The sequence below is a fragment of the Rhododendron vialii genome, chromosome 4a (genome assembly GCF_030253575.1).
Source record: "Rhododendron vialii isolate Sample 1 chromosome 4a, ASM3025357v1".
Classification (NCBI taxonomy): domain Eukaryota; kingdom Viridiplantae; phylum Streptophyta; class Magnoliopsida; order Ericales; family Ericaceae; genus Rhododendron; species Rhododendron vialii.
In genome coordinates this window covers 42,953,896-42,981,341 of record NC_080560.1, presented here as the reverse complement: position 1 = coordinate 42,981,341, position 27,446 = coordinate 42,953,896, and the positions used below count along the sequence as shown (strand labels likewise).

Here is a 27,446-nt window from a genome sequence, read left to right as displayed (position 1 = left end):
CTTTCTGGGAATCAGGTCAAAACGTAGTTCAGGCAAAGGTTCACTCGTGTGTTTTACCTCTCCTTTTATGCTCTAACTTTTTGCCTAGTACCGCCTTTTCAGGTTTTCGGTCTAGCGAGCTTTCGACTTTTAGCCAATTCATTTTTGCCTAGACCGCCTTCATAGGTTTTCGGTCTAGCAGGCTGCTCTAACTTTTGCTTGGAATCGCCCACCCTTGTGGTTTTCGATCCAATGAGCATCTCTCAGGGATAATAACGCTTGAGTTGATCTGGGTTGACCGAGGTATTGAATTTGTTGCCGTCAAGGTCGATGATCTTTGATTGTAGCCCCAGATAGAACGGCTTTGATAATGAAAGGGTCCTGACTGCTACAATTGGAAATGCCTCGCTCCAGGCCACTTTTGTACCTCTTTAATGTGTGCTTGATGGAACACTGTTGTTATTGTTTTGAGCATGGTACGAGGCCTGGAGCCTTCTGAGCTTCTGCTTTCTGGCTTGGCATCCGGCGGCAGGGGACTTGATACTTCTTTATCCCATGATCAACGCCAAACGTGGCTTTGTGAGACCATGCCAAGATATTGTTGAATTCTTTGAACAAGTCTCAACGGGCGCAATACTCCTATGGGGACAGCGCTGAACCAATTTGAACCATTCGGGGGTCTGCCCCATCTTTTAAGTTTATTTGAAATTACTTCTTCTTTTTAGAGGTTGAGCATGCCTTTCGTCTTCCCTTTCGGCGAGGGAACACATTTCCTTGGGGATGATCCCATCGAAATCTATCCCTTCGTCGTCGGGGTCGACACGGTTTATTCAAAAGCCAGCAAAGTACTTAAAAGCAGGATAATGCACATCATAAGACCCTCGGGGTTGCCAAGTACAGCAAAAAGACTCAAATCGAGAATAGAAGCTACGACATGGAGGGCCAAGAGGCACGAGCTCCGACTCAGAGCTAGACTTAGACGACTTGACAGACACTGCGTCAGACTCAGACTCGAAAGTGTCAATGCAAAAGAGACGCGATTTGAAAATGCAACTTTTATAGTTACCCTTGACTTCCTCGCAGAGAGGTGGGAGCTAGAGGACAACAGGCTCAAGCAACAGCACTTCGGCCTCTTCAGCTTCTTCGTCCAAACCCACTTGAGAGAACTCCTTGAACAACAGCCCCAAATTCTCATGATTGAAAGATCCAAGCCAGTCCGTTTTCTCCTTTGATTGATTAAGCTTCCTCTTGAGTTCCTCCTTTGTAGACTGCTCATTACTGTCAACCCAGGTATCGGCGGTAAGGACCTCGATTGCACCTATGGCCATCAGGTTAACCTCAGGTTCGGATGGGAGAGACAAAATTGGCTTGGTTTGATTTTCTGGGCTAATGAAAAGGGTTGGGTTGAATATGGTGGAGCTAGGTTTGATTTGAGTGGAGCTTGAGTTGATTTGAGTAGAGTTGATGGATATCTGGTTGACACATGGGTTTGAACCGTGTTGGAGCATGAAGTTGGATATGACGCTGGGCTTTGATGGGAGTGGAGCTTGAATGGTGCCATTGTCAATGAGATTTTGAATTTCATGTCGAAGGCGGAAGCAGGCATCGGTGAGATGGCCGGGCATTTGATGGAAAGCACAATAGGCATTTGGGTTGTAGGATGCCGGGAATGTTCGAGGCGAAGGAGTTGGAAGGAGTGGCTTGAGGAGGCCAACTTCGAGGAGCTTCTCATAAACCGAGGACAAAGGTGTGGAGAAGCGGGAGAAGGTCCTTGGCGGGTTCCGACGACCAGATTGAGGAATATGATGCACTCTTTTGCCTTTGGGATTGATTTCTTTGCCGCGCATATCCTCCCTTTCGGCGTTGGCTTTGAACAAGGATTTAACATTCTCCTTCGGGCGAGTCCTGGCTTCATGAATCTCAGCCAGGTCTTTGAACGTATCGTTCGAGCACAGCTTAGTTCTGACAACAGCAGTGTGGCGGGCCTGAGGAGGTTCTTTGACTAGCCCCAGATCCGATTTTGACATGACAGAGGTAAAAAGGTCAATCAGTCCCTGGACCATACTCATTTGTTTGTCCATTTTCTGGTTCATTTCTTGAACAGCCCTTTTCAGCTCAGCCAACTCTGTTTGTGCTGCCATTTTGGATTGATGATTGAGGAGGGTAATATGGCTTTGGAAGTGACGGTGAAATAGCCCTGGCAGACACTCCCAAGTAGGTTTGGCTCTTTCCTTCAGTGAAATGGCCTAGAGCTTTTGACAGTAAAGTAAATGAGAACTCAATGGCGTTCCTGCAACAAGCTTTTGAAAGAATTTGAAGGAAAGCAATGCGCATGTCATCGTCGTTGGTGTCCTCCTAGACTCTAGAACTAGAGAGAGTTTGCCTTACGATACTCGGACAGTTGCCATGGAATCCTCGGATTTTCTTTTCGACGGTGTATCCTTGATTGAATCGAATGTTACTAAGAGATGCCAAAACAGCCTAAGCCTTTGACTTTCTCCCTTCTCGAAGTTTCAAAGTTTGATTTTGGAACAACTAGGTGTAGATGTCATGATACCGTAACCGAAGTGGCGTAGGCAGCACTGTGCCGGAGCCTGGTGTAAGCGATTAGCACTTTTAACCTGAGTGGTGTAAGTATCATGCCATTTTCTCCGTTGTTCCTAGTTTTCGGTTTGAAACCTCGATGGGGTTTTAGACAAGGACTTAGGAAGTATCGATTTCCCGAAGTCTCATTGATTAAGGACTTGAAAAATCTGGCAACGTGCAACATTGAGATGCACGACTCGTCATCGGTCCAAGGCAACGTCGAACGGACGCGAGACAGACTCGACGAAAGATATCCTAAAAGCCGCCCTAGCATGCTCCTACGCAGAACGATCATGAATGTATGTACAGGCATGCGATATGGAAAGCGGTAACACATAGACAGGATATGGGGCTAGAAGCAAGTAATCCTACCCTGCGGGTTCCTGTCTTAGTTTGAAAGGTTCTAGTGCTTTGTACACGCTGTAGAGGCCGGTTTTGGCTTAAAGGGGTTCCTCTGACTAGAGCCGCGATATACCTCCCATTGCAATGCGTGGAGCAAAGCAATGGTCGAACGGTAGTACGACTCATCATCGTCCAAGGTTGTTGGGCGTTCGAGGACCCCGGGCTCCAGTAAACTGTGCCGGTTACCCAAAACACCTCAACGGAGCTGACCAACCATAGATACGAACGGAGAATGCTGAAGAATGATTCAACGAGAGAGAAATGCAACGCTTTTGAAAACAAATGCCTTTTGAAGCTTGGCTCACTTTTGTTAATTGATACTTGGAGAAAACTACACAAGAGAACAATAAGAAAAGCCCCAGTTCGGATTGGTCGGATGCTGAGATCCTGTTACGTTACCATTCCGTTCTTCAGCAGCGCGAAGCGTACTGTTTTGACAAGCTTTTGAGAATTGCTCCATTATGTTTTAAACGCCAAATATCAACCAACGCAATGTCCCCCAGCGGAGTCGCCACTGTGGGCACGCGCCCCGAAAATCGCTCGATCTTTGGGTTCCCTTTTTAAAGACTGGGCGCGGCCCTCTTTTGAAAAATGCGCGGCGAAACGCCTCGATTCAGAGTCGCCACTCGGGTTTTAGCGGTAGGAACACCCAAGGAACCGAACTCGAAAACGTTTTTGCCACGTTTGTTTGATTTTGAAAAGGCGTAGACCGGTCCGTCGTCACCTTCGATATCTGAGGTTCGGGAGCCAGGTTACGAGAGGGGAAGGGTTTTATGGCACCCCCTCTCGCCCAATCCGGAGATCGGTCTCTACTCGGGCATTTCATGAAAACCTTTGCATTTTTCTCTCATTTTATCATTTTTTTTTTAGCCAGTTAGGGCGGGGGAACAGTTAATGGGGACGAAAGCGGTAACCAATTGCAGTTTATGTGACAAAATGCTTATGAATGATTTGATTGCGATGCTAAGTATAGATTGAGAACAAGCACTGAGCATCCCGAGCAAACTGCAGTACGCCGTCACAAGGTGACGTGAGCAGATTCTGCCAGCATGCACTGGTCGAGCCACTGCATGGTGATACAACCTGCGCACGCCACATATAAACTGGCGTACTCCACTTGTTGGATCTCTCAGTCTTTGTTTGCAAGCCTCTGGGCTCTGGAAAAGGACCAGCGCACACCCAGGGCAAACCACGCAGTTTAATATAGCAGAATATACACAGTCACAGGCAAAATGAATGGCTTTAGGCCATGAAAGAAAGCAGAACACCCCAAAACAGTGTGGGACAGAAGATAGGCCTAGCTTACGCTTCAGATGCAAGGGCCAGTTACTGGACCCAGAAGCCTACTGCCGTACGCCAGTGTATTACTGCCGTACGCCACTTTGCCTTTGATTCCAGTGTTTGGCTTTGCATCATCTGGGTTCTGGAACATGACCAGAAGGATCCCAGAGGCCTTTACATGACAGAGATGAAAAAGATAGGATATTACCACTAAACAATTCTAAATATGGAAAGCAGTAAACCGGTTATTAGCATGCTAAGGTGATCGACAGAAAGATAAAACGAAAGGAATGACGATCCATGATCCCCACGCCAGTTGTGCTCGTACTGCCATGACTGGCGTACGGCATGTAGGAACTGGCGTGCGCCAAGTATCGTCGCATACGATTGTTGTATTTTTACCAGTTCAAGGCCAGGACCAGTATTGTTTACCAGCCTGGGCCTTGCTGGTTCCCCTCAGGGGCCGAAAACAGAAAGGAATGCAAAGGTGGTATACCTTTTGGGTGTTGAAGTTTGAAGGTGGTTTAGAGCCTAGAGGTTGAAGATGGATGTTGTATGGTGACTGGATATCAGTGGAGGTATGTGGAAGTGGGCTTCTTTCCTTTCTCTTTCAATGGAAGAAGAAGAGAGAAAGCAAGAAAGGAGGAAAAAGAGAGAACTTTTCTTCTTAATGAGGCCAACCCCTTGCAAATGAATGCAAGGGGGGTATTTATAGAGGGGGAGTGACTGAGATCAGTCTGGTCTAAGGCCTTGTTTGGCTGTTTAAGGTAAGGTTGGAGCCTCCCATGCATTAAATGCATGGGACTTGCCTTGATGGGGGGTGTAGGAGAGAGGGGGAGCGGGCCTGGCCGATATAATTATCAGGGACACTGTGGCCGACGTCAGGGTGGCACAAAAGTCCCGCCCAAGTTGCTGAATAAAGTTGATTTGACTGGGTTTGACTGGCGTGCGCCACTATTAACTGGCGTGCGCCAGTAAAAGATGGGCCACTGGTCGATGACTGACACGTGGCAGGTGACTGGCGTACGCCTCCAGGACACTGGCGTATGCCAATTGGGTTTTGCTGGGGCTGTTTGGTTCTGGTTTGAAGGGTTTGAAAGGTGTTTTGAGAGAGGTTCGGGACGCTCAAAGCTCAACCACACCTTTGTCCTTAAACTGTTTTCGACTAAGATCATCATTGGGGAAATAAAAAGATTGACAAATAACGCTATCTGGACAGTCCAGAATGGGGTGTCTACAATCAGGTCGGTTTGTTATTTCAAAAACAAAAAAGATGGATATAAAGTTTCCACAGAATAGGTATGCAGTACTCCAAGATCAGTTGATAGGCCCTGGATGGGTTTTCTTTATAGCAAAGACAAGAAATGGAAAGAGATGGATTCCCCGTGAATATTAATCCATTAGACCAGTTGATAGGGCTTGGATGGGTTTCTATAGGCAAACAGATGAAATGGATAGAGATGAATTCCCATTCATTAATCCATTAAATTATCAGGTCGGTTTGTTATTTCAAAAACAAAAATGCTAGGTGCACAATCATCTGAGTACAACACTAAATACAACCCCTCACATACACTTGGAACCCGTGTGCTAAATGTGTGTGGGACCCAAGTGTATTTGAGAGGTTGTGTTTGGTGTTGTGTTCGGATGGTTGTGCACCTAGCATCTCTTTTGTTCTAACCATTAAGGGGTTGGCCCCCCACTTTGATTGAATTTTTTTTAATTTATAGTTTCGCATGTGAAGTTTTTTTTTAAAAAAAAAACAAAACAAATCATATTTTACTAGTACTAATTTAAGAGAAAGGGGATGGAGTTGGTGGGGCTTCAACCCTCACTCAGTGTAAGGAGCATGGTGTGTTCATCACTTGGCTATCGCTCAATTTGCCCCATGTGAAGTGGAATATTAACACTCTCGAAGGCACTTCAAAATTTTCTATTTTAAAACAAAAAAAATACCACGTTTTGCAATTTTAATAGTTAGAACAGTTTTCAACATACTTCATTAAATTTTGAACTCTATTTTTGTTATTCATAATCAATATTCAAAAGTTCATTTTTGTCGTCCTCTTAATTCGGCCTCTCCGAATGAAAATTCTTGCTCCGCCATTCTTGGTAACCAAACCCAAGGTCATTTAGTCAACATGATGTTCAATGTATGTCATTTAAATGGTCAAGAACTCGATCCACAAGGATCCTTTCCAGAGAATTTTTGTATGAGCATATTGAAGCCCGTAGATAGGTTTGCATATCGAAAGAGGTAGCTGCAAGGCTTAATTTTTCGTATATGGAGTACTTCACTTAATTTCCTGTACAGTATTGGGCTTTGGCGGAATTTAATGCACTTCTGGGACCTGAGACTCGATGTTCAAGAACCAGAACATGAAGGTTCTCCGGTGCCTGTTGTGATCAAATTCCAATCTTTACTGTTTTTCTGCATCTAACCGCAGTATGTGATAGACGCGTAAATGTTCACATGCGCGCCCTCTAAATTATCCTTGCTAAGTTTATTTATATGTTATTACTTAGAGATTTATGCTTTTGTTTTGTTGTAGGTATTTGGAGGATTTGATACAAAAAGTGCAAAGTTAAAGTATTAAACGATGTCCGAAGGTCCAAATCGCAATACGAAGTCAGGAGTAGCATTGGACTTAACCGAAGTTAATGGGCCAAGGAATTGGACTTTCAAATGAGAAATTGGACTTGCACTGCTTTGACTAAGGATGGGCCCATGATGTTTTAATATACTCCATCTTATTAGGGCTTTTTGAAGTCAAAATAAAGGGGAAGGTAGCAGTACATATAAAAAGGGTGATTACAAGTCGGCTACAAGGGTTATTTAGAGGAGACGGAAAGGAAGAGAAACACGGCCGAAAATCGAGAGCACTGTTCCCCGCATAGTCATTCTTTTCCGATCACGGCTGGACAGAAGATCAGTGCGATGATTTCTCTTCCGATGTCCGGCTAAACTCGTTTCTAGGGAGTAGATGAAACTCAAACTCTGAGTAACGATTTTTATGTTTTGATTTAGTGTTTTGATTATTCGAATCGTGGTTGTATGACTTGAGGATTTATTTGCGATATTAATTTTCTCTATCAAATCTTGTGTATAATTTTCTAGATTTTTATGCACGTTCATACAATAGTTCTTAATTGTTCTGTGATAGCTGGGTAAGATGGGTTATGCTCCGTAAGACGCGTCGTGCTATTAGACGATCCGTGCCATAGAGACGGATCGTACTTGTAAGACAGTTTGTGCTAGGCGGCGATACCCCATGCTATTCGGTGATTCATAGAAATCTTTTGGCGATACCGTGAGGGCCCGCAAACCCTAACGATATCTGGATTGATTCGAATAATAGACCTTTATCATCGTATAGAAATTGTTACAACGGGTCGAGTGGATTCGAAACCCTAGATCTTTTCTCTCATAAACTTTCATTATTTCTTAATTGTTTTAATTTAATTTAGCTTTTAATATTTTCGAAATCCAACAATCAAATCCTTTTTCCGAATTAAGTTAGAAATTAGTTAGAACAATTGCAATTCAGCCTTCGTAATCCATCACTGAGGACGATACTCGGATACTCGGAGTACTTACCGCTATCTTTTAGATAGTAGTAATTATTCTGTTTTATTAATTATTTTTGATACGGAAACGACACGATCAATGGTGTTTGCAAAACTTTCGTACGGTATAATATGTAAGGATTTTCATGGGTTTTCAGTGGAGACAAGAACAGTACATAACTTCATCGAGCCCGTTTCAGCCTGCGTAGGCTGTCATGGTATATTTCCAGGAGATGATACAAATCATTACATCAAAACCATCAACTTGAAATGCAGAATATTATCTGCCACAAGCTTTTAACTCAACCAGATCACACTATCTGATCCATCGATCGCGACGAAATTACACTGCTTGAACTTCAAATTTGTATACCAAATAGGGAATAAAAGTAGACAATGCTGAAACAGCTGATTATCCTGTTACCGTAATGAAACCACAAAGTTAATTGGATCGCAATAAGGGGCACTTAAATTTCTTTGTTTTAACGTTCGCCTTGACATCACCTAGAATTGTAATTGGCTTAACGTAGACTCCAATAGCATTAAGGTATTCGCTTGCCCGTCCATGAAATCCACCAAATGGATGGTCTTCCCCCAGTTGATATTCGAACGCATACCCTTGTTTGTGAGGGACTCCAAATGGTCCGTATGTCCTGTTGTTGGTGCTAAATGCTACTGTGAAAATTAGCCACTGGCTGCAAGTATTGCTGTAATAGTAGGAACCACTTATGCCAGTCAGATACTCTGATGGATAATTAAGCTTTACCTGTTTTGTGTAACAGTAACAGAATTCAACATAAAAGAGAATCAAATTAGGCCAAGCGATTGAAATCGGAAAACACTCTTAAAAAGGGGCAGGGGAAAATTTGCTCTTGAAATTTTTTCGTGAACACGCGCATGCACGGGGACTTGTAAACTTACCACGTTAAACTTGGGACCGGTATTACCACCGTGCGTCTCCGACAAAACCAAGTTTCCATCTTCAACATAGAGGAACTGGAGAGAGTTGATTTGATCTCCGTGCGAAACGAAAATCTGTACAATTTTCTCTCTGCCCTCATCATCCCAAGTCTTTCCAAGACCCCCAGCCGGTCCAACTTTGATCATATTAATAAGTTGCTTATAAAGTCTTCGTAAATTAGGCTTCTTCAATCTTCAAAATCCAAAGGCTGTGAACCCTTTGTGTTATATGCAGTCTAAGATGATTTGATCGGCCTTGTGTAGGTATTTATAGGCAAACAATTCATCCTAAACCTTGAGGCCACAAAGGGTTTTGCCGATCGTTATATTCACAATCCTAGAATTAGTGGAGGTATGCGCAAGTAGGCATGTACATTAGGTTATCCATAGGGCTGTAAACGAACCGACCAGCTCGCAAGTTCAACTTGGCTCATTCACTAAAGGAGCTGAGCTCGAACTCGAGTTTTCAGCTCACTTAGTAAACGAGCTAAGTAGAGCTCGGCTCGTTCGACAAAAGGTTGGCTCGACTTGATTAAAAAGCTCATTTGTAAATGATCATATTTTTGGCTCATTTAAAACTTGAGCTCAAACTCGGCTAATCTCAGCTCATTTACAGCCCTACAGTTATCCAAAAAACAAAAAACATGAAATGTAAGGAGATGGATTCCCATGCATTAAATTAGCAGGTTATAAAGATTACGCAGAGCATCAAATTGTTCTCCATTAGAGTTAATGACACTTTTGGGAACCAAAAGGAGTGACCTAAACGAGTTTAGGAAGCATCAAATTGTTCTCGGATAAAGAGTTATGGACTGCGATTACAAATTCTTGAAAGGGACTCAAATGATTTTCTACACGTTATTTAATACTCCTAGTCAAGATCCCAAAGGATCTATGTAGGGAATTTTTATGTGAGTACGTGCGAAACAGTTGCAAGAAAAGGCTATGCAGGATATTTTTACGCTCTATTGTTCTCGATGATTAAAAGGCTAAGTTGGAATTATTTTAATTACTTTCTAAATTAATTCAAAAGAAAATTGATCGTTGATTTTTGCAAAAATGAATTAAAGAATGTAACGGAAAAAAAAAAACGTACAGAGGTTCGATGCAAGAAAAATGTATGGGGTTCTGAATCTCCCCAACCCTTTAGAGTACTACTTTAGCAATGATTCGAATCAAATCAAACCAGACACAATAAGATATGCAGGGCCTACCCAGTGCAGCTCGGAACGTCTAGAATGCAAAATATTAGATGCCTGAAGAGCTTCAATTCACTGTGATCCCACTATTCTATCAAGCCATTGTGACAATATTACACTGTGATTTAACTTCATATGTGTCTACCAAAAAGTGCATAGATGTAGAAAACTGATACAACCGATCCTCCTGCTGCTGTAATGAAACCACAAAGTTGATCCGGGTTCTAGACTGCTTCATTTTTCACTTTCACCGGAACATTGCTTAGAGTTGTCGATGGCTTCACATAGAGCCCAATAGCTTTAAGGTGATCGCGTGCACGTCCATGAAATCAGGGGTGGACCCACCATAGGGCAAGTGGGGTCACATGCCCCACGCCCTTTTTAAAATAAAAAAAAAAAATTTCGATTTTGTATATATATTATTTATGTTGAATACATGTAAGTAGTTGTTTGGTGGTAAAGTGGTGAAGTGTTGTCACTCTACACAAGAGATGGTCGGTTTGCCACCTAATGCTCTCCTGGAGATTTCTTTTGCCTTTAATGCTCTCCTGCGCGTTTTTTTTCCCTTTTTCCCGAAAGGCAGAATATGTTTTTTTTTATAACAAAAGGCAGTAGAAAATAGTAGTACGTACCTTATTTTTTATACTATTCGTGGGTTTGAGTCTACCCCTGTATTGCATTTGTATACTTTTTGTCCCCAAAATTGTAATAGTAGAGTTAGTAATAGAAAAATATATGATGAACATGTGATAATTTTGTTTTAATGCATATAGTCAAGGTGCGTAAGTTTGCCCAAGTAGCTAATTATTAAAATACATATATACTTTAAAATTGTTAAGTTATCATGAATGCTAAAATTATTTTGGAATAAATGTGCTTAACTGTACCTCGTATATTACGGTTACAAAAAAAATTGGTGTCCCTGCTATGTCAAATTCCTGGGTCCGTCACTGCATGAAATCCACCAAATGAACGGTCTGGTCCCAGTTGATATTGGAAAACGGAGTCGTTTCCACGGCCTCCGAAGGGCCCATATGTTCTGTTGTTGGTGATAAATGTTATTGACAAAATTAGATCCTGCCAATACGAGACATAGATCCGGCCGTGGCAACCACTTATACCGGTAATATACTCCGATGGACAATTAAGCGTAACCTGCTTTGTATAAACAGTAATTTTAAACCAGAAAAAGGGCAAATTAGGCCAGCTGATTGGAACATTAATTCTCGAAGGGAAAAAAAGGAAGAACACAAAAGACACAATAACATAAACAACTCTTTGGAATTCAAACGAGGTTGGCTAGTTGGTCAAGGGGTCTGTCTCCTTTAAGAGGGAGAATTCCAAATATTAGTACTTGTACATTTACCACATCAAACTTAGGAGTATTAATACGATCACCACCATCTTTATCTGACGAAACCAAATTTCCATTTTCGGCATATAGGAATTGGAGAGAAATAATTGAGTGTTGATCATGTTCAATGAAAATCTGGACAATTTTATCCCTACCCCCATCATCCCAAGCCTTCCCATCAGTAGTGAAGTGTGGTGGACCAATTTTGATCATGATATGTAGCTTTCAAATTATCTTTGTGTACGTATGCAGTACTCTAAGATCAGTTGGTCGGCCTTGCATGGGTTTTTATAGGCAAATTACGCATGGAATGTAAAGAGATGGATTTCCATGCCTTAAATTACCAGCTAGTCCAGTTTACGAAGCATCAGATTGTTGTTCATTAAGGAGTTAATTAAACCAACCCGGCCAAGTGACTCATGGAGTACTACTACTCGTTCTAATTCTTGAAAATGACTCAGATTGATGATGTTCAACGTATGTCATTTAATGGTCAAGGACCTTCCTTTGTAGAGAATGAACCTGGGGAGCGTGTCGTGCACGTAGCATGGTGCTGTGCAATCTCATCTCAACCATCCAAAAGTGTCGGTTCGAACAGTGCACAGCACGTACGCCTCCTTCGTAGAGAATATATTTTTGTGAGTTCCAAGCTTTCTTACTGCTTTGACAATGAATGATTTCATAAATGTGAGAAGATCATTGTAGACTTTGTAGTCAAATGGGAATTTTTTTATTCGGCGATGCCCCGTACAGCTATCATATTTCTCATCAAAAATGCCGACTCGCGTGATATTTTAGATGTAGTCACAAAATGTGTTCACTATTTTACCCGTGGAGCATGTGTTGGATGAGATGAGATAGAGAGAGGATTTGGCGTGGAAGGATGGCGGTCAGCGACCAAAATGTACGGCGGCGGAATGTTGTGGAAAGGTGGTGTTTAAAGGTCGCAACGTCGAAACACAAGATCTCGGTTTTTTGTGTCAACAAAATGGCGCCGTAGTCTTGAAACTTTATAAAGCAGCATCGGTCTTGGTTCCCAACCTCCGGTCTTGAAGATGCGAGGTTAAAAGTTACTTAAAACTCCATAAAACGGCGCCGGTCTTGCTCCCCAACCTCCGGGCTCCAAGATGCAACGTTGAAATTACATAAAATGGTGTCGGTCTTCGTCCGAAACCTCCACTCTCCAAGATGCGAGGTTGAAATTAAAAAAAACGATATCGGTCTTGATCACCAACGTTCGGTGTTGAAGACGCGAGGTTAAAACTAAATAAAACGGCACCGGTCTTGCTACCCAACCTCCGTTCCAGCACTTGCCGTCCGCTCTACATCACACATGTAGCTAAGCCATCCTACTCGATAAATTTAGAAAAAATGTCCAAATCAAGTAGTTACCTAGTCCCAATTGAAAATCAAACACACCATGAGATCCGCCAAATTCATTACCTAGTCCCAATTGAAAATCAAACACGATCATCATTAATTATAGCATCTTTAGAACTCAGACGGCCCATGTGTCCAAATTAAACGTTAGTTTTATATGTGATTGAGGAAATAATTCGCTCCCTGCCACCATCCACCAGATTGCACAGCCAGCTCAATTTGCATTATGGTTGGATCAAGAATTACGTTATGAATTTTTGATTGCGAACGGTATCAATTTCTGTCAAGAAAGATCTTCGAATGAGGGCATGAGGCACACATGCTTGATGCTTCTCCTATCAATTTGGGGTATGGTTGTGAGAAACTGTTCTATCATGTGTTTTCTACATATCTGGTTCGGACTGAAGAATGTACCGATGTCTTGAGGCTATCAATTAACCTAGCATTCCTACAAGGTAATCACCTTACTTAAAAAACCTCGGTTGGCGCTATTTATGGTACTTGCATAACATGACAAGTATAAGTTGTCTCAGTTAAGACTTAAGAGTATGAATCTTCAAATCTCAAGAGAGATTTGTTTGAAGGATTTATGATGAGTTCTTCAGCACTTGTGAAAACATCATTTCTAGTTTTCTTATTCAGTAGAAGTTAGGCACACAGCGTGTGTGATTATGTGGGATTTGAGAGTGGGTAGTTGGCTAGCTAGCTTGGGCTATTTTTTACCACTTTGTCCCTTACACTTAACTCATGTTATAGTACAAGTAGTTGTAAAAAGTTATTATCTGTTGGGGCAATGTTCGATATTACTTTTGTGAGACTGCTTTAAAAAATTTGTTCACACCAATTGATGCTATCCCTTTCTATTCTAGAATATTTTATACTGTATTACCGAGCAAAAAAAAAAAAGCTTCTTCAGTATATATTATGGTAAATCTGTACTTGAGATTTCATAAACTAAATACAGTAGTAGTTGCAGTCCTCTGGAAGTTGCTTCGTTGCTGTTAATACAAACATGGAGTATCATAATTTGGTTCTAACGTAGATGGAAGAGTGGATAGAAAGGCTTCCATGCATGATGAAAGATGTAGCTGCAGCATTGCTTGCTTCTGCTTCGTTTACATTTCAATTGCTTTTTCATTTCTCATTTTTCATATTTTTGGAAGCAGAAATGAATGCACTCCAGCGAAATAGAAAACAACAACATTTTACCCAAGTTCTTAAGTCAAAGTTTCGGTAGAAATCATACTAGCAATTCTGAATGAGAGACTGCATTCACGGGGTTGGAAATACCGTGCTTACCGATTTGTCTCCTGGTAAAACTAAACAACCCCGAAACATGCATGCTGCGAAGGCAAATGGCTAAATCTTTTCATTTTTGACATGCAAGTCAGGATTTTTAACATTGCTCAGAGTCGTCATGGGCTTCATGTAAACCCCAATTGAGTTTAGATATACGTCAGCAGTGCCATGAAATCCCCCAAATGTGTTGTCTTCTCCAAGTTTGTATTCAAAGGAAGAATCATAATGATTAAGCCTTCCAGCAAGCCTTCCAGATTGTCTGTATATCCCCTTGTTGGTAATGAATGTTAGTGACACAATTCGCCCCGAGCTATGGTATCCATTTATGCCAGTGAGAAACTCTGATGGATAATTAAGCCTTAGCTGCTTAACTTTCAATTGATATTATACAGGAAATTACAATCAAACAATGCTTGTCACAAGGAACATAAATGTATAAACGAAAAGATAGAGAATACAGGAAGAGTACTTGGACAAAAATTCCAATTGGTCCCCTACAATTTGGATCATGATAGTTTAAGCAAAGTTGCAATACCACCTTTTTGGCGCATTTGGTGTAAGTGAGATATAAAATTATTGGCAGTGACTTTATGCGGCCAAAGAGCCTTCAAAATGGGCTTCTTGGGCATTTTCATGAATGGTATAGTAAAAACATATCAACTTAAAAAAGTAAATTCATTAATTAGTGTTCAACAAGATAAAATTCTAAAATTATGCATCAGCTACAAAAAAAAAATCAACTAGTACTTCTTGCATGGTTTGATCGATTCAGTACCCTGTACATCTTGTGTCTTGCTTTCATGTACTTTTTGTTTTTCCTTTGTTTGTGTGGTTCTTTGACTCAGTAGCGTTCCCAAACCATGCCATGAGAGTTTGTGTTGGTTATATTAAGCGCATAATTTGATTAACGCCCAACAGGGTCACCTTTGAAATAAGAACACTGGTCAAACTGTAAGTTAACTAAAGTACCAGTAAACAAACAAGAAAGAAAGGGAAAAAACTAGCCTTCTGCAAAGAATGTAATAAACTCACCACGCTTAACTTGGCCTCATCAGGGCCACCGCGGCCACCATGTTTCTCTGATAGAACCAAGGTTCCATTCTCAACAAATTGGAACTGGAGAGAATTGATAAAGTCTCCCTGTGAAACAAAAATCTGTGTGATTCCATCCCGGCCCCCTTCATCCCAAGCCTTCCCAGTGCTTATTCCCCCTGCTGGACCAATTTTGATCATGATAGTTAATTTGCTCTCAAATCTTTGTGGTAGAGAGAATTAGAAGTATAACAACTAAACTCAGATTGGAAAATTCAATTTCAGAAGCAGTGAACTACAGTCTTATAGCAAGTGGGCCAGTCTTGTTAATTAATGTAGTAGTAATAAATTAGATAGTAAGTTTACGAAGCACCAGAAATCTTTTCCTATGGTGAATATTACTCCTCCCCAAGTGACTTTTGGACTCTCCAAAATTCCTGGAAAGGGTACTGAGAAACAGAAGCAATTTCTCTAGATCCTATCATTAGAGTAATTCTTGATGGAAAACTGCTAAAATGGCCCACTAAGCAGTAGTTGTTAATGTGCATAAAGTACATTGATATCCGTAAAAAAATGTATAAATATCTCGACTAACATCTATCAAACACCATTGAAACTGTAATTTTTTTTTATCCTATATATGTATTATCCATTGCCCCGTAGTTAGCAGAATCAAGTCTTGACAGACAAAATTGATCAGAAAGCTCCTTGTAGAGAGAAGTTATTGCTTTTTGGAGCATATGGTTTGGTTCAGATAATTTAGAGAGTTTTCTATATTACAATGAAAAATAATACCTCCAAATTGCAAGCCCCTGCAAAACGGGGTACAATTTTTTAATAAAAAAATTAAAATGCTTTCGTGCATTATTTTTGTAATTTCTTTACCAAGTTAAAGTCTTTCATGAGTTCAACAAAATAATAGTAGTATTTGATTTAAGCGCGACAAGTGTTGTGTCATCTGACTCCAATTGTGTGACGCTCTAAGAACCCACATCGGTGAATAAGAAAGTTTGAATCTCATATACAAGGGAACTCATCGAGCTATTGTAATTAAAGAGGAAGTCGGGAGGAGGCCAGGAGACGAATAGAAAAGAACACTCGAGCTTGTTTAGCAGAGAATGCGAGGCAAACAGGAACGAGAAGATATAGCTTGAGGACTTTTAAGCTTATTATGTTGGCAACAATGACAGTCAAGTTTCCAATTCCGATCATCAAAGCGATGCCTTAAGTCTCGCATACAGGAACGAGAAGATATAGCTTGAGGGCTTTTAAGCTTATTATGTTGGCAACAATGACAGTCAAGTTTCCAATTCCGATCACCAAAGCGATGCCTTAAGTCGTACCAAGGAAGTTTTAGTCATGGTTCACAATTGAAGCACAAGTTTGATAATTTATTTGAAAGGAAATACTTATCTTGTTACCAAAGCTAAAATCGATTAATTTGTTCCTCTTATACAGGAAAAAAGAAAAGGCAAAGTACAATTCTTTACTCTTTCACCACTTTTTCTTTTCCAACTTTATCAAAGAGATGTTGCGTATAGTTTCTCGTTTCCATATGCAATCACTTGGGCGCGCAGTATTTGAAATAGGAACTAAAAATCTTCTGTCTCTCTCTCTCTCTCTCTCTCTCTCTCTGCAGTAGTAGTGAGGTGAAAAATACTCCGGATTCTGAGGAGAAATTGCAAATCATGCTCTTATCTCTGCAGCGGTAGCGAGACTCAAATTTGGGTGAAAATTACCATGAATTCTGGTGAGAGATTGCAAATAAATGCATGCTCCTATATTCTCTCTCTTTCTTCTTTAATTTCCAAAGTTTTAGTATGAGTTTCTCCAGATGTGGAATTTGGTACTCCTAGTTTTTTTTCTTCAGTAAAACCAACAAGTCAAACAGTTTATTATTACATTTCTTAGTATTAAATAAGGGATGATTAATCCACTTTTGTTGCGTCAGGTGTCTTTTAAAAAAAAACACTCAAAACTAGTCTACGTAATTGGATTTCTCGAGGCTTCCTGATCACAAACAAGGTCAGTATCGATTATTGATTAGTACACCAGTTTTTCAGTAGAGAGAATCTTTTTAACGGCGGAACCATGAATAGTTGTGAATAATTATTTACAGATCAAATCGTAACCAACCAAAAGTGTTTTAGACAGTCTGAATGTTAATGAAACTTTTTCGTGGAAAAGTTTAAATCTGGATGGTCCAAATACAACGGCTAATTTTTAGTTGCCGATTGTTGATGACGGTGGCTCCGCCGGCGCGATCACCGTTACGGCAGCTCCGATGCAGTATTCGTTTCAAACAACAGCTATCTACAAACCAGATCTAGCTGATGTCGAGTCTAATATTTTCTTCACTTTTTCACCAGCCCAACACTCAATAACAAGAACACAAACCAGTTAACTAGAACAATAACTAGGTCTACAAATCCTAGGCTCAATTACCAGTCTTCACATAACATCGATTTTTAATGGTTCAGATTTGCTAAAATACTATTTCCGGTCAGAAAAGTTCACTTACCGGCCGGAAAGAGTTTTAAAATGATTTGGAGCATTAATTGTCAATATAAAAGACCAAAATACGACGGCACCATGTAGTCTGGGTTTGGACTTTAGAAAATCCAGGGCCTATCGGAATATTATTTGCCGTAAATTTGTGCTACAATTCCATGGACATTTTTTGTAAAATGGCTGTGAAATCATTTTCACCATCCCATTTTGTACGAAAAATTTGCTTTTTCACTTTTGCTATTTGAAATTCAAAATTTTCCTTCGTTTGTAGTAGTAATTTTTTGACTTGCAAATGACAATTTTAAAGGTTGCACATGTAAGACAAACGTCACAAACATAGTGCAATTAATGATTTAAAGGGAGATTATATTAATTTCAAACTAAAATACATATATTAATCGTTGTTTTCTCGCAATACCCGCTAAAAAAGTTTAATTTAGTACAAAATGCTCCATCTTCAATAAACCTTAAAACGTAATTCATTTTTATTACACGTACTCGTCGACCATCAGCATCAAAAAAGCCCTCCACTCGCTAAAAGAGTTTTCATTGTACTATATCATACAACAATCATGATTATTTATGATCATATTCTGATTTCCAAACGAACTAATCTGAATGTACAGGTCAAGGTTCTCTCAATTATTGGGAGGATATAGTTGAAGGTTCATCTTATTCTTTCTGATAGTTTTCCAATTATATCTCTTCATGGCTGAAGGTAATTGTATATACTTCATGTATTCTCTGTCTATCTTTTTTATTTACTATATATTTTTGCACTTAGGGAATTAGGGCAGAAAAGATTAAGTCGAGCTGGTTTAAAATAAATCCTAACTAACAAGCTAGAATATGATTGATTTGGGAAAGGTGAGAAAAGGACATCCACATTCGAATAGGGTGCTCATCGAGCCAAACAAGCCAAGCACAGTATTGCTCAAGCTTAACTTGACTCCTTATTACATTTGTTCAAATTTGGCTTGAGCTTGAAACTTTTTAAGATTAATTGTTCAAGCTTGGCTCGAGCTTGAGATTTTGTGTTCGTGATAAGTTTGGCTTGGCTTGTAGAATATGCAAGCCAATCTTGAGCTTTCAAGCATGAACTTAAACTCGTAAATTTTGACCTTTTCAAGCTAGACTCGTTAAGTTCCAAAATAAAAGGAGCTAATTTGAAGCCATAAAGAAGAACTACCATCATTAATCTAGGCCAAAAAAGCTCATAAACATAAAATTCAGTTACTAGCTACATTCATTAAATAAAAAACCCTCAAATCCTTAAATTTTTATATCTCGCATAGGATATTTCCTATTTGGATATAATGGTACTTTAAAATTGGTGAAAATATCTATATAAAAGGCCTGCGTAAATCTCATATTTTGGAACATTTATTAAATCTACCCCTATATTTGCAATATAATTGATGGAACGACCTCTTTGTTCAGGAGCCTTTCGAGCCAAACACTCATATGCTCCAGCTTGGCTTGAATTCATAAACAAACAAAAAAATGTGATTGAGCTTGGCTTATATTTTTTTCAATCGAGTTTGACCAAGCCAAAATTCGAGCCAAGCTCAAGCTATTTGGTTCGTTTAGCAGCCCTACATTCAAATTGGTAACAGGCCCTTTATCGTATAACCACATACAGAGTATCGCATAAACCCGGTATATCATTCGAATTGGTATTGGTAAGGAATATTGCTAGGGCCTGCAAACCCGAAGATATTCATCAAAAATATATTAGCAACCCATCAACCAGCATAGGATATATCTCACGGCACGACCCGTCTCAAAGTACGTCTGTCCAACGGCACGATTCGTCTCATGAGCATAACCTAACTCAGTCACCCGTGGTCGTAACGAAGAAAATCGTTGTATAACTTGTATATATTCAATGTTGCAATTACAAACACAAAGCAATAGAAAGAATTAAAACCAATCTCATTCTGGCCATGTTCCTCTAAAGGTTCTTTAAAAATAAGTGCTTATTTGTAATTTTCAAACTTAAAAATTATATAGTATTTCTTGCATAAAAAATGCTTAAATTTTAAGATAATTCAACAAAACTTGGAGTCTATAATATGTTAATCATCTTAATTTGTTATTAGGATTAATTTTAAGATATATCAAAGTGTTAGAATTTATTTTATACCTATACTTTCAGTTTTTTTGGTTTTTTGTACATATTTTAAAATTGTATAAAATATGTTACAATCGATTTGAAATGGTACTGAGATATACACTGGTTCCCAGTAGAGAAAACGGTATACTTGCCGTTAGAGGATTGATAACTTTGCATAACAGTGGTAGTCGAAATGTCAGTACAATCTCACCCTCACAACACCACTGCCACCACCACCACACCTCTGCAATTCTACCACCATCTCTCCACCGCACTGCCAGTTCTACTACACCACCAATGCGCCTCCACTACCACGACTTCTCCCCCAATACTAGAAATAATACCGCCATTACCTTCACGCAACCACTACCATCACTACTCCAACAACAAACACGCCGCACTATAACCATCTTGACGCTCCACCTTTCATGTCGTCGTTCCCATCACCTCTCCACCTATACCACCATTATCATCACCACGGCCACCTCCACACTCGCACCCACATATACGCCATCACTACCACTGCCACCTCATCAACATGAGTTGGAGCTTCAAGATTTTAGTTTAGTGGTGACAAAAATATATAGAGTTTAATGACTACACAAAATTCTGAATCGAATATAAACTTTAATTTAGCGATATATATACACTGTCTATATATTTTTGATAAGCCAACAATGTTATAAATAAACTTTCCACACCATAAGCACACTTTACCTGTAGAGTTCACGTACTATTTCACAAAACAGTACTGAACACTCCCTCATTTAAAATCTTAGCACCAATATAAAACATGTTCTTTTTTATGAATCTAACGAAACAATCTTTCATCCGTTTATGCAATCGTGTTTTAATTAACTTCTTCAATTAAAAATATCTTTTTGGGGTTACCCAAGCTTTAAGAAGGTTTTAGGTTGCAAAACTTATTTGGTTTCGGTTTTTTTTTGTTAGTTTTGGTGGGCTATATTATTGTTACTCACAAATTTAAGTGAACTTTCACATATAGTTTAATTTCATACAATTGGTCTTTTGCCGACAATACTAAAGAAAAATTAAATTACATGTAAAAAAAATGAAGTTTTTTATTTAACTCTGGGTTTGCTTGAACCCCTAAAATACTAGTGGAGCTGCCCCTAACCACCACCACTCACACCACCAAGAAAAACAACAACACGTCATTGCTGTAATTTGAAATTGAAAGAAAAAAGTTTACAAATAAAAAAATTTAGGTTTAACCTTTTTGTATCCAACGATTTGTTTGAAATTTAGATCCACGTGCTCATTATCTTGCATCATAGATACGCTGAATTGAATAGCCACGTCATAATAGGGAAGGAATAAGAAATCAAAGAAAAGCTGCTTCAGGTGAAAAAAGAAATAACAATCAATTCTGGTCACCGGCAACCCAAATTAGCAAGATGATTCTATAAAAAATTGGTCTAGGGTCCACTCTAGCATGTTTCTAACCCACTAGGTCCACTGATCAAGTTTCTAACCCACTAAGTCCACTAATATGTATTTGATAAGGCATAAAGTCCACTACATTTAAAAAGGAAAATAGTGCCTGACAGATTTACCCTTCTATTCAAATCCCATCCGTTTAGCCCATTATCTCCCATTATCCCTTATAAGTTTCAAATCATGCAAATTTCTCGGGAAATAGCAAAATTCTCGGGCAATAACAATTACGTTGGATCAGTTTCGTATCTAACGTTATTGTACTTATATAACGTTATATAACATTGTATATTCTACTTTGTAGAGTTACATCTTGATCTCAACTGCTTTGTTTAATTTTTTTTGAGTTTCGCTGTACAAAAACTCTCATATAACATTATATTTTCACTTTATTGAATTGGTCCGCGCAGCGGCCTCAATGACTTGCTTCTAGTAACAATAATACACACAAAAAAACGTAATACATGTGACAAAAAATAAACATATAACCTTATAACATTATACATGAGATTTTATCCTTTCTAACTCTAAAAAAAGAAAAAGAGGAGATCTTGTAACTTCTTTCCATTATATTTTCACTTTATTAAATTGGTCCGCGCAGCGGCCTCAATGACTTGCTTCTAGTAACAATAATACACACAAAAAAACGTTATACATGAGATTTTGTCTTTTCTAACTCTAAAAAAATAAAAAGAGGAGATCTCGTAACTTCTTTCCCTTCGTCGCCGTTGCCTTCTTCACAGTCGACTTCACAGGTAACTTAATACTCTTCACCCTTTGAACAACTGCACAAATAACAGCCTTTAACAAAATTAGTATATAACCAATATTGATATAACCATATATACTATCAATCGAATCCCTAACTTAATTCAACCATACCATACTGGATCAAAAATTGATATAACCACATATACTCGCAATCAAAACCCTATCTTAACTACACCAATACGTAACCGATCAGAGTTTTTTGAATAAATATATAAGGTTATATAACCTGTATCATCATATAACCATATTAAATCACTTATTGATTATATAACCTGATATGTTTCTATTAGACTTCTGAGCTAAAGTGACTGGGTTACAATAAACGGCATCAAAGACAAAACACAAATAATGCTCTAGCAGCAGTTTACCCAAAAATTAAGTTCTAAGGACTAAGGAGCCAATTTTCATGGAGGCATCTCCAGCAAATGCACTTACCCTTTGAAATTTTATTGCATTAAATCCTTAAAACAGAAACTTTAACCTCTTGCCTACCCCCACCAACAATGCAGCTTGGAGTGCAGTTCCAAGTACTTTTCTACCAAATTACTAAATGAAACCTACTAACCATATGCGTAATCATGCAAATATGGACAAATAAACAGATGTATGTAGAACCTCTTAAGCCTAAGGATATATGAAATCAATAGATGGTTGCAATTGCCATTTATCTCCTAATACATCTTTTCAAGAAACGGCATAGATAAAGGATAAAACATCAAAACTAACTCACTAAGATCCTAAAAATTGTAACCCAAACAAACCCAGAAACGGCAAGCCTTTTTATAGAACTTATCAGCACATGAAGATAGTTTTCGGGGAATGATATATTCCTGTTCTCCAAGAACAATTGATTTGGTGATTTTGTTATTCCTTTCAGTTCTTGGATTTGACCAAATATACTATCAATAACTTGATATAAGCACATTGAATCTCTAGCCCATGTCTGTTACACAATCAAAACCCTAATTTTACCAAACACCAACACAGCAAATATATATAACCATATATAGCCAAAGTTCAATTTTAGTATTCTAAGAAACATACCGAATGGATCGAAGCAAACGGAGGAGATTGACGGCAATGGGTATGAACCGAAGGGTTTCAACAGCGACGAGGATGCAGAATGACGATGATGAATCGATCGAAATCGGAAAAGGGGAATATATAACGTTAAGGTCCGAAAAACGAGCAAAGAACGACCACTAGCATAGGAATAGAACGGGTGAAGATCGGGTGACGAACAGCGACGAACTACGAAGAAGGTCCGACTGCAACTAGGGCGACGAACGGCGACGAGCGGAGAAGCGAGACCGTTGCTGAAAGAAGAATGCCGACGGTGATCCAGTGCTCTACACGAACCATCTTGGGCTGGGAGTATTTTCCAGGTTTCGTCCAGTATTGTTATTGTTCCTTCTGAAAAGGGGGGAGGGGGGGAGGGGTTTTGTAGTTGAATTCTCCCGAGAATTTTCGGGAGTTTTTTCCGGGATTGGGAAAATTTTGAACTGGATGTTTTTGAACTGGATGAAAAAATGGGGTAAAAAGTTTTTTAAAAACAGGGGTATATTAGACTAAACAGGGGTATTATATCCTGACTAATAGGTTAGTGGACTTAGGGGGTTATAGAATTTAGAAGTGGACTTAGGGGGTTTGAAAAGTGGTATAGTGGACCTGGGAAAAATTCTCCCACGATTCTATCATAAAAGTTTTGCAATTTCTCAAGCAACTTTGGTTGGCCTTCTAACTCAATTTTAGATGCTTGTTTTGTACACTTACAAAACAAGCTCAAACTGCACACTTACACCACATTGCTTGTCCTTAAAAACATAAAAACCTCAATCGAACTTTGTTTTTTTAAACTCATCAATTTGCTTGCATTTGGCAGTTGCTACAGCTTGCACCCAACCAGTTTGCGAGATTGGGAAGTGCTTATGGGCTCCTATTGCTAGCCGAATCAATTATGCCAGAAAATTGTCAAAGAATTGGCAAGCGCTTTGTAAGAAAGCAATAGAGTTAGGGATCAAAAGAAATGATATTGTTGTCGAAATCAACATAATGAATATGCAGAAAACTCCAACAGAAGAATGTGATGCTTGGAGAGAAGAGGTGGTGGAGATGGAAAACAAGATTGAGACAATAAAGCAGGAGTTCAATGTTGAGAAGAAATGTGTTGGGGGATTATGTCTTGACATATTTGCTCGTATAGAGCTTGGTAAGCGAGTGGTAAATATGATCAACGACGTTGACGTGCTCCTAGAAAAGTCCAAGTTCAAAAGAGGATTTCTTGTTGATTCACCACCAGCTATAGTTGAGAAGAAGCCAGGCCCCGATTCAACATTGTCAACGTCTGCATATAATACACTGGGCATGGTACTGGATAAAATTCGAGATGAGAGCACTCCAAAGATTGGTATTTGGGGAATGGGCAGTGTGGGGAAGACAACTGTTTTGCAACTCTTGAATAACACGCCAGAAATTACAACAATGTTTAATCACGTGATATGGGTGACCGTCTCAAAATCTCCAAGCATTAGAATGGTACAAGAAGAAGTGGTACGGCGTTTAAAAATAAAATTAGATGGGAGTGAGTCTGATGAAACAGTAGCAAGTCGATTGTTTCACGAACTCGACCGCAAGAAGTACTTGTTACTTTTAGATGATGTTTGGGAGATGGTGGATTTAACTGTTGTAGGGCTTCCAAATCCCAATAAGGATAATGGTTGCAAATTGGTTTTAACAACCAGAAATTTGGAAGTTTGTCGAAAGATGGGAACATTTACTGAGATCAAGGTGAAGGTTTTGTCAGAAGATGAAGCTTTGGAGATGTTTTACGCAAATGTGGGAGATGTTGCAAGGCTTCCCACCATCAAAGAGCTCGCTGAAAGCATTGTCAAAGAGTGCGACGGCTTGCCCCTTGCCCTAAAGGTCGTAAGTGGTGCGTTACGGAAGGAGGCAAATGTGAATGTTTGGAGCAATTTCTTACGAGAATTGAGGTCACCTGCTACATCTTTCATTGAAGACTTGAATGAAAAGGTGTTCAAGGTACTAAAGGTCAGCTATGACCATTTAAAAAACACTCAAAATAAGAAATGTCTTTTGTTCTGTGGATTGTATCCAGAAGACTCGTACATTAAGAAACCTGAATTGATAGAATATTGGAAAGCAGAGGGTATTCTTTCTAGGAAACTTACTTTGGAAGAGGCACGTGATAAGGGAGAAGCAATATTGCAAGCTCTTATAGATGCTTCATTGTTGGAAAAATGCGATGAACATTTTGATAACCATGTGAAGATGCACGATGTTATTCGAGACTTGGTGTTGGCAATGACTTCCCCAGAAGGCGGTGAAGAATCCACACATCTAGTGAGAGCTGGAATATCTTCAGAGAAGATGCCAGAGGAGGCGGAATGGAAAAAGGCAACAAGAATATCTTTTATGGATCATGACTTGCGCAATTTGCCAGAATCACCAGATTGTCCTGAGCTCTTAACACTGTTGCTTCAAGGGAATAAGAATTTAGAGGTAATTCCAGAAACATTCTTTGACAACATGCCTAACCTTCGAGTTTTGAATCTATCACACACCGGTATCAAATCTTTGCCAACTTCCATCTTGAAATTGTACAATCTTCGAGAACTAGTCCTTTTAAATTGCAAGAATTTGGAGGCTCACCAAAGCTTTGATTTCCCTAGTGGTGGCACTCTTGTGGTGTCATTTGTCATGTCAAGGGTTCAAGCCATGGTATCCACACTCACCAAAAAAAAAAAAGAATTTGGAGGCTATCCTTGTTGGGATGATAAACAGGCTCTCTCAGATTGAAGTATTTAAACTTACAGGTGGGCTGAGTAATGAGAGTACAAATATTGTTGCGAAAGGACTAAGTGACTTGAGTTCACTTTCTTCCCTTGACTTTGACTTCCAGAAAGTAGATAATCTCCAATACTTCCTGCAACATAGCAGACCATGGAAACAGAGGACATTGACAGTTTTTGGTTTAGCTGTTGGCCGAGATTCGGAAATGGAGCGGCAGATAGACGAGTATAAAAGGTGTTTGAGTTATCAAGTAAGGGGAGGAGAAGAAATGGGTAGCGGCCTTCCCTCCGCCATAGAAGATGCACTCAATCGTTCGAATTGGTTTCAATTAAAGGGCCAAGACAAACTTAATTCTTTATCAAAAGTGGGCGCGCACAACACTTATGAGTTAAGATACTGCAAGATTGAAGAATGCGTCGCCCTTGAAAACGTTGCCGACAGAAATGGGCTTCAAACGGGTGCTTTTCCAAATTTAGAACGTTTACATCTGATCGATCTAAGGAATTTGAAGTCCGTTCTTTGTTTGGAGACGGAGGAGGGACAATTGCTACCACCAACACCGCCAAATCTAAACAGCTTTACCAATCTTAAAACACTGTACCTTGTACGTTGTCCACGAATTGAGCAGGTATTCTCAAGTGGATTCATGGTTCAACAAGTATCCAACTTGGAAGGATTGTATGTCTGGAACTGTCGGGGACTCAAGGGGATGGTTCCAGATGATGAAAAGATTGAATACGAGGCTCTACCCAAATTGAGGTTTTTGTCGCTCCGTCTCTTACCAGAATTCGGGAGTTTTTTTAAAGGTGTTCCTGTGTATTGGCAATCATTGTTGTTAGCACAGATAGTGGGTTGTCCGAAGTTGAGAAAACTCCCCATCGACACTAATAGCTCTCCTAAATTGGAGAAAATCATGGGCCAACACGAGTGGTGGGACGCATTAGAGTGGGACAATGATGCCGTCAAATCACGACTTCAGCTTCTTTTCAAGGTGATCTTTGTTTATCTTTACTTAATTATTTAAATTACCTTATTTTTATTATTTTTGAACTCTTGTTAATTTTGGGCCAATTTATTATTTTTCTATTTTGTGTTGATGAGAGAAATAAAAAATAAAAAATTGTGATGAGAAACTAAGGAAAAAAAAGTACACATGAGACAAAAATAAGTCAAAACAAACATTTTTTGGGTTTCTTTTTGTGGAAGAGCTTAATTTTGACTCGGCAAAAGAGGAAGAAACTAGGGGTTGGTGCGTTTGCTGGACTCAAGCTAACCTAAGCCACCCAAGCTTGATTAGTGTAATCTAGAGGCTATTCCATTATTGCTAATTTAATTTTAGGTTCTACTCCTCTAAAAAATTGAACAGTGACACTGCCATTTTTTAATTATGCACCTCTTTTAAGATCATCTCCAGCTATATTTACCAAATTTTCAAAACAAAAAGTCATTTGTTGGTCATCAAAAAAGCAATTTCACTAATTTTTCTTAATTTGGCAATGCTAATTTATTCTCTTGAACTTAACTTAAATCTAAGAGTTTTGTATTGATTTGAATTTTTTCTCATTCGTTAATTTTGCACTAAATTTTTGTGAGATATTGATTCATCTCGACGATAGATTTTTTTTGGCTAAAAAGTGGTTATTTCTCCAAATACTTAGGTAAAAGTAAAAAAAAAAAATTACTTTTCCAATTCCTCTCGTCGAGGCAAATCAATAATCCACAAAAGTTTGGCGCAAAACTA

At 39.3% G+C, this 27,446-nt stretch overlaps 4 protein-coding genes across 5 annotated transcripts; 1 reads left to right on the top strand and 3 right to left on the bottom strand.

The window, feature by feature from the left end:
* Window positions 1-7,992: 7,992 nt before the first annotated feature.
* On the bottom strand, window positions 7,993-9,035 carry LOC131324636 (inactive protein RESTRICTED TEV MOVEMENT 1-like). Its single transcript, XM_058356676.1, has 2 exons — window positions 8,737-9,035; window positions 7,993-8,581 (listed from the first exon to the last, which is right to left on the bottom strand). Exons 1-2 carry the CDS (start codon window positions 8,920-8,922, stop codon window positions 8,258-8,260), a joined length of 510 nt encoding a protein of 169 aa, XP_058212659.1. The 5' UTR covers window positions 8,923-9,035; the 3' UTR covers window positions 7,993-8,257.
* Window positions 9,036-10,904: 1,869 nt separating this feature from the next.
* Window positions 10,905-11,541, bottom strand: LOC131324066 (inactive protein RESTRICTED TEV MOVEMENT 1-like). The gene is made up of 2 exons (XM_058355888.1): window positions 11,266-11,541; window positions 10,905-11,129 (listed from the first exon to the last, which is right to left on the bottom strand). The coding sequence occupies exons 1-2, from the start codon at window positions 11,539-11,541 to the stop codon at window positions 10,905-10,907; spliced, it is 501 nt and encodes a 166-aa protein (XP_058211871.1).
* Window positions 11,542-13,994: 2,453 nt separating this feature from the next.
* LOC131324639 (protein RESTRICTED TEV MOVEMENT 1-like) lies at window positions 13,995-15,350 on the bottom strand. The gene is made up of 2 exons (XM_058356680.1): window positions 15,040-15,350; window positions 13,995-14,370 (listed from the first exon to the last, which is right to left on the bottom strand). The coding sequence occupies exons 1-2, from the start codon at window positions 15,238-15,240 to the stop codon at window positions 14,068-14,070; spliced, it is 504 nt and encodes a 167-aa protein (XP_058212663.1). The 5' UTR covers window positions 15,241-15,350; the 3' UTR covers window positions 13,995-14,067.
* Window positions 15,351-16,677: 1,327 nt separating this feature from the next.
* Window positions 16,678-26,235, top strand: LOC131324634 (disease resistance protein At4g27190-like). Of its 2 annotated transcripts, XM_058356672.1 has the most exons (4): window positions 16,678-16,789; window positions 16,991-17,064; window positions 18,177-18,268; window positions 23,778-26,235. In XM_058356672.1, the coding sequence occupies exons 3-4, from the start codon at window positions 18,259-18,261 to the stop codon at window positions 25,709-25,711; spliced, it is 1,944 nt and encodes a 647-aa protein (XP_058212655.1). In that variant the 5' UTR covers window positions 16,678-16,789; window positions 16,991-17,064; window positions 18,177-18,258; the 3' UTR covers window positions 25,712-26,235. The 2 variants fall into 2 exon arrangements, with proteins under 2 accessions (XP_058212655.1, XP_058212656.1); XM_058356673.1 differs by lacking the exon at window positions 16,991-17,064 and having other exon boundaries at window positions 16,767-16,789.
* The last annotated feature ends 1,211 nt before the right edge of the window (window positions 26,236-27,446 follow it).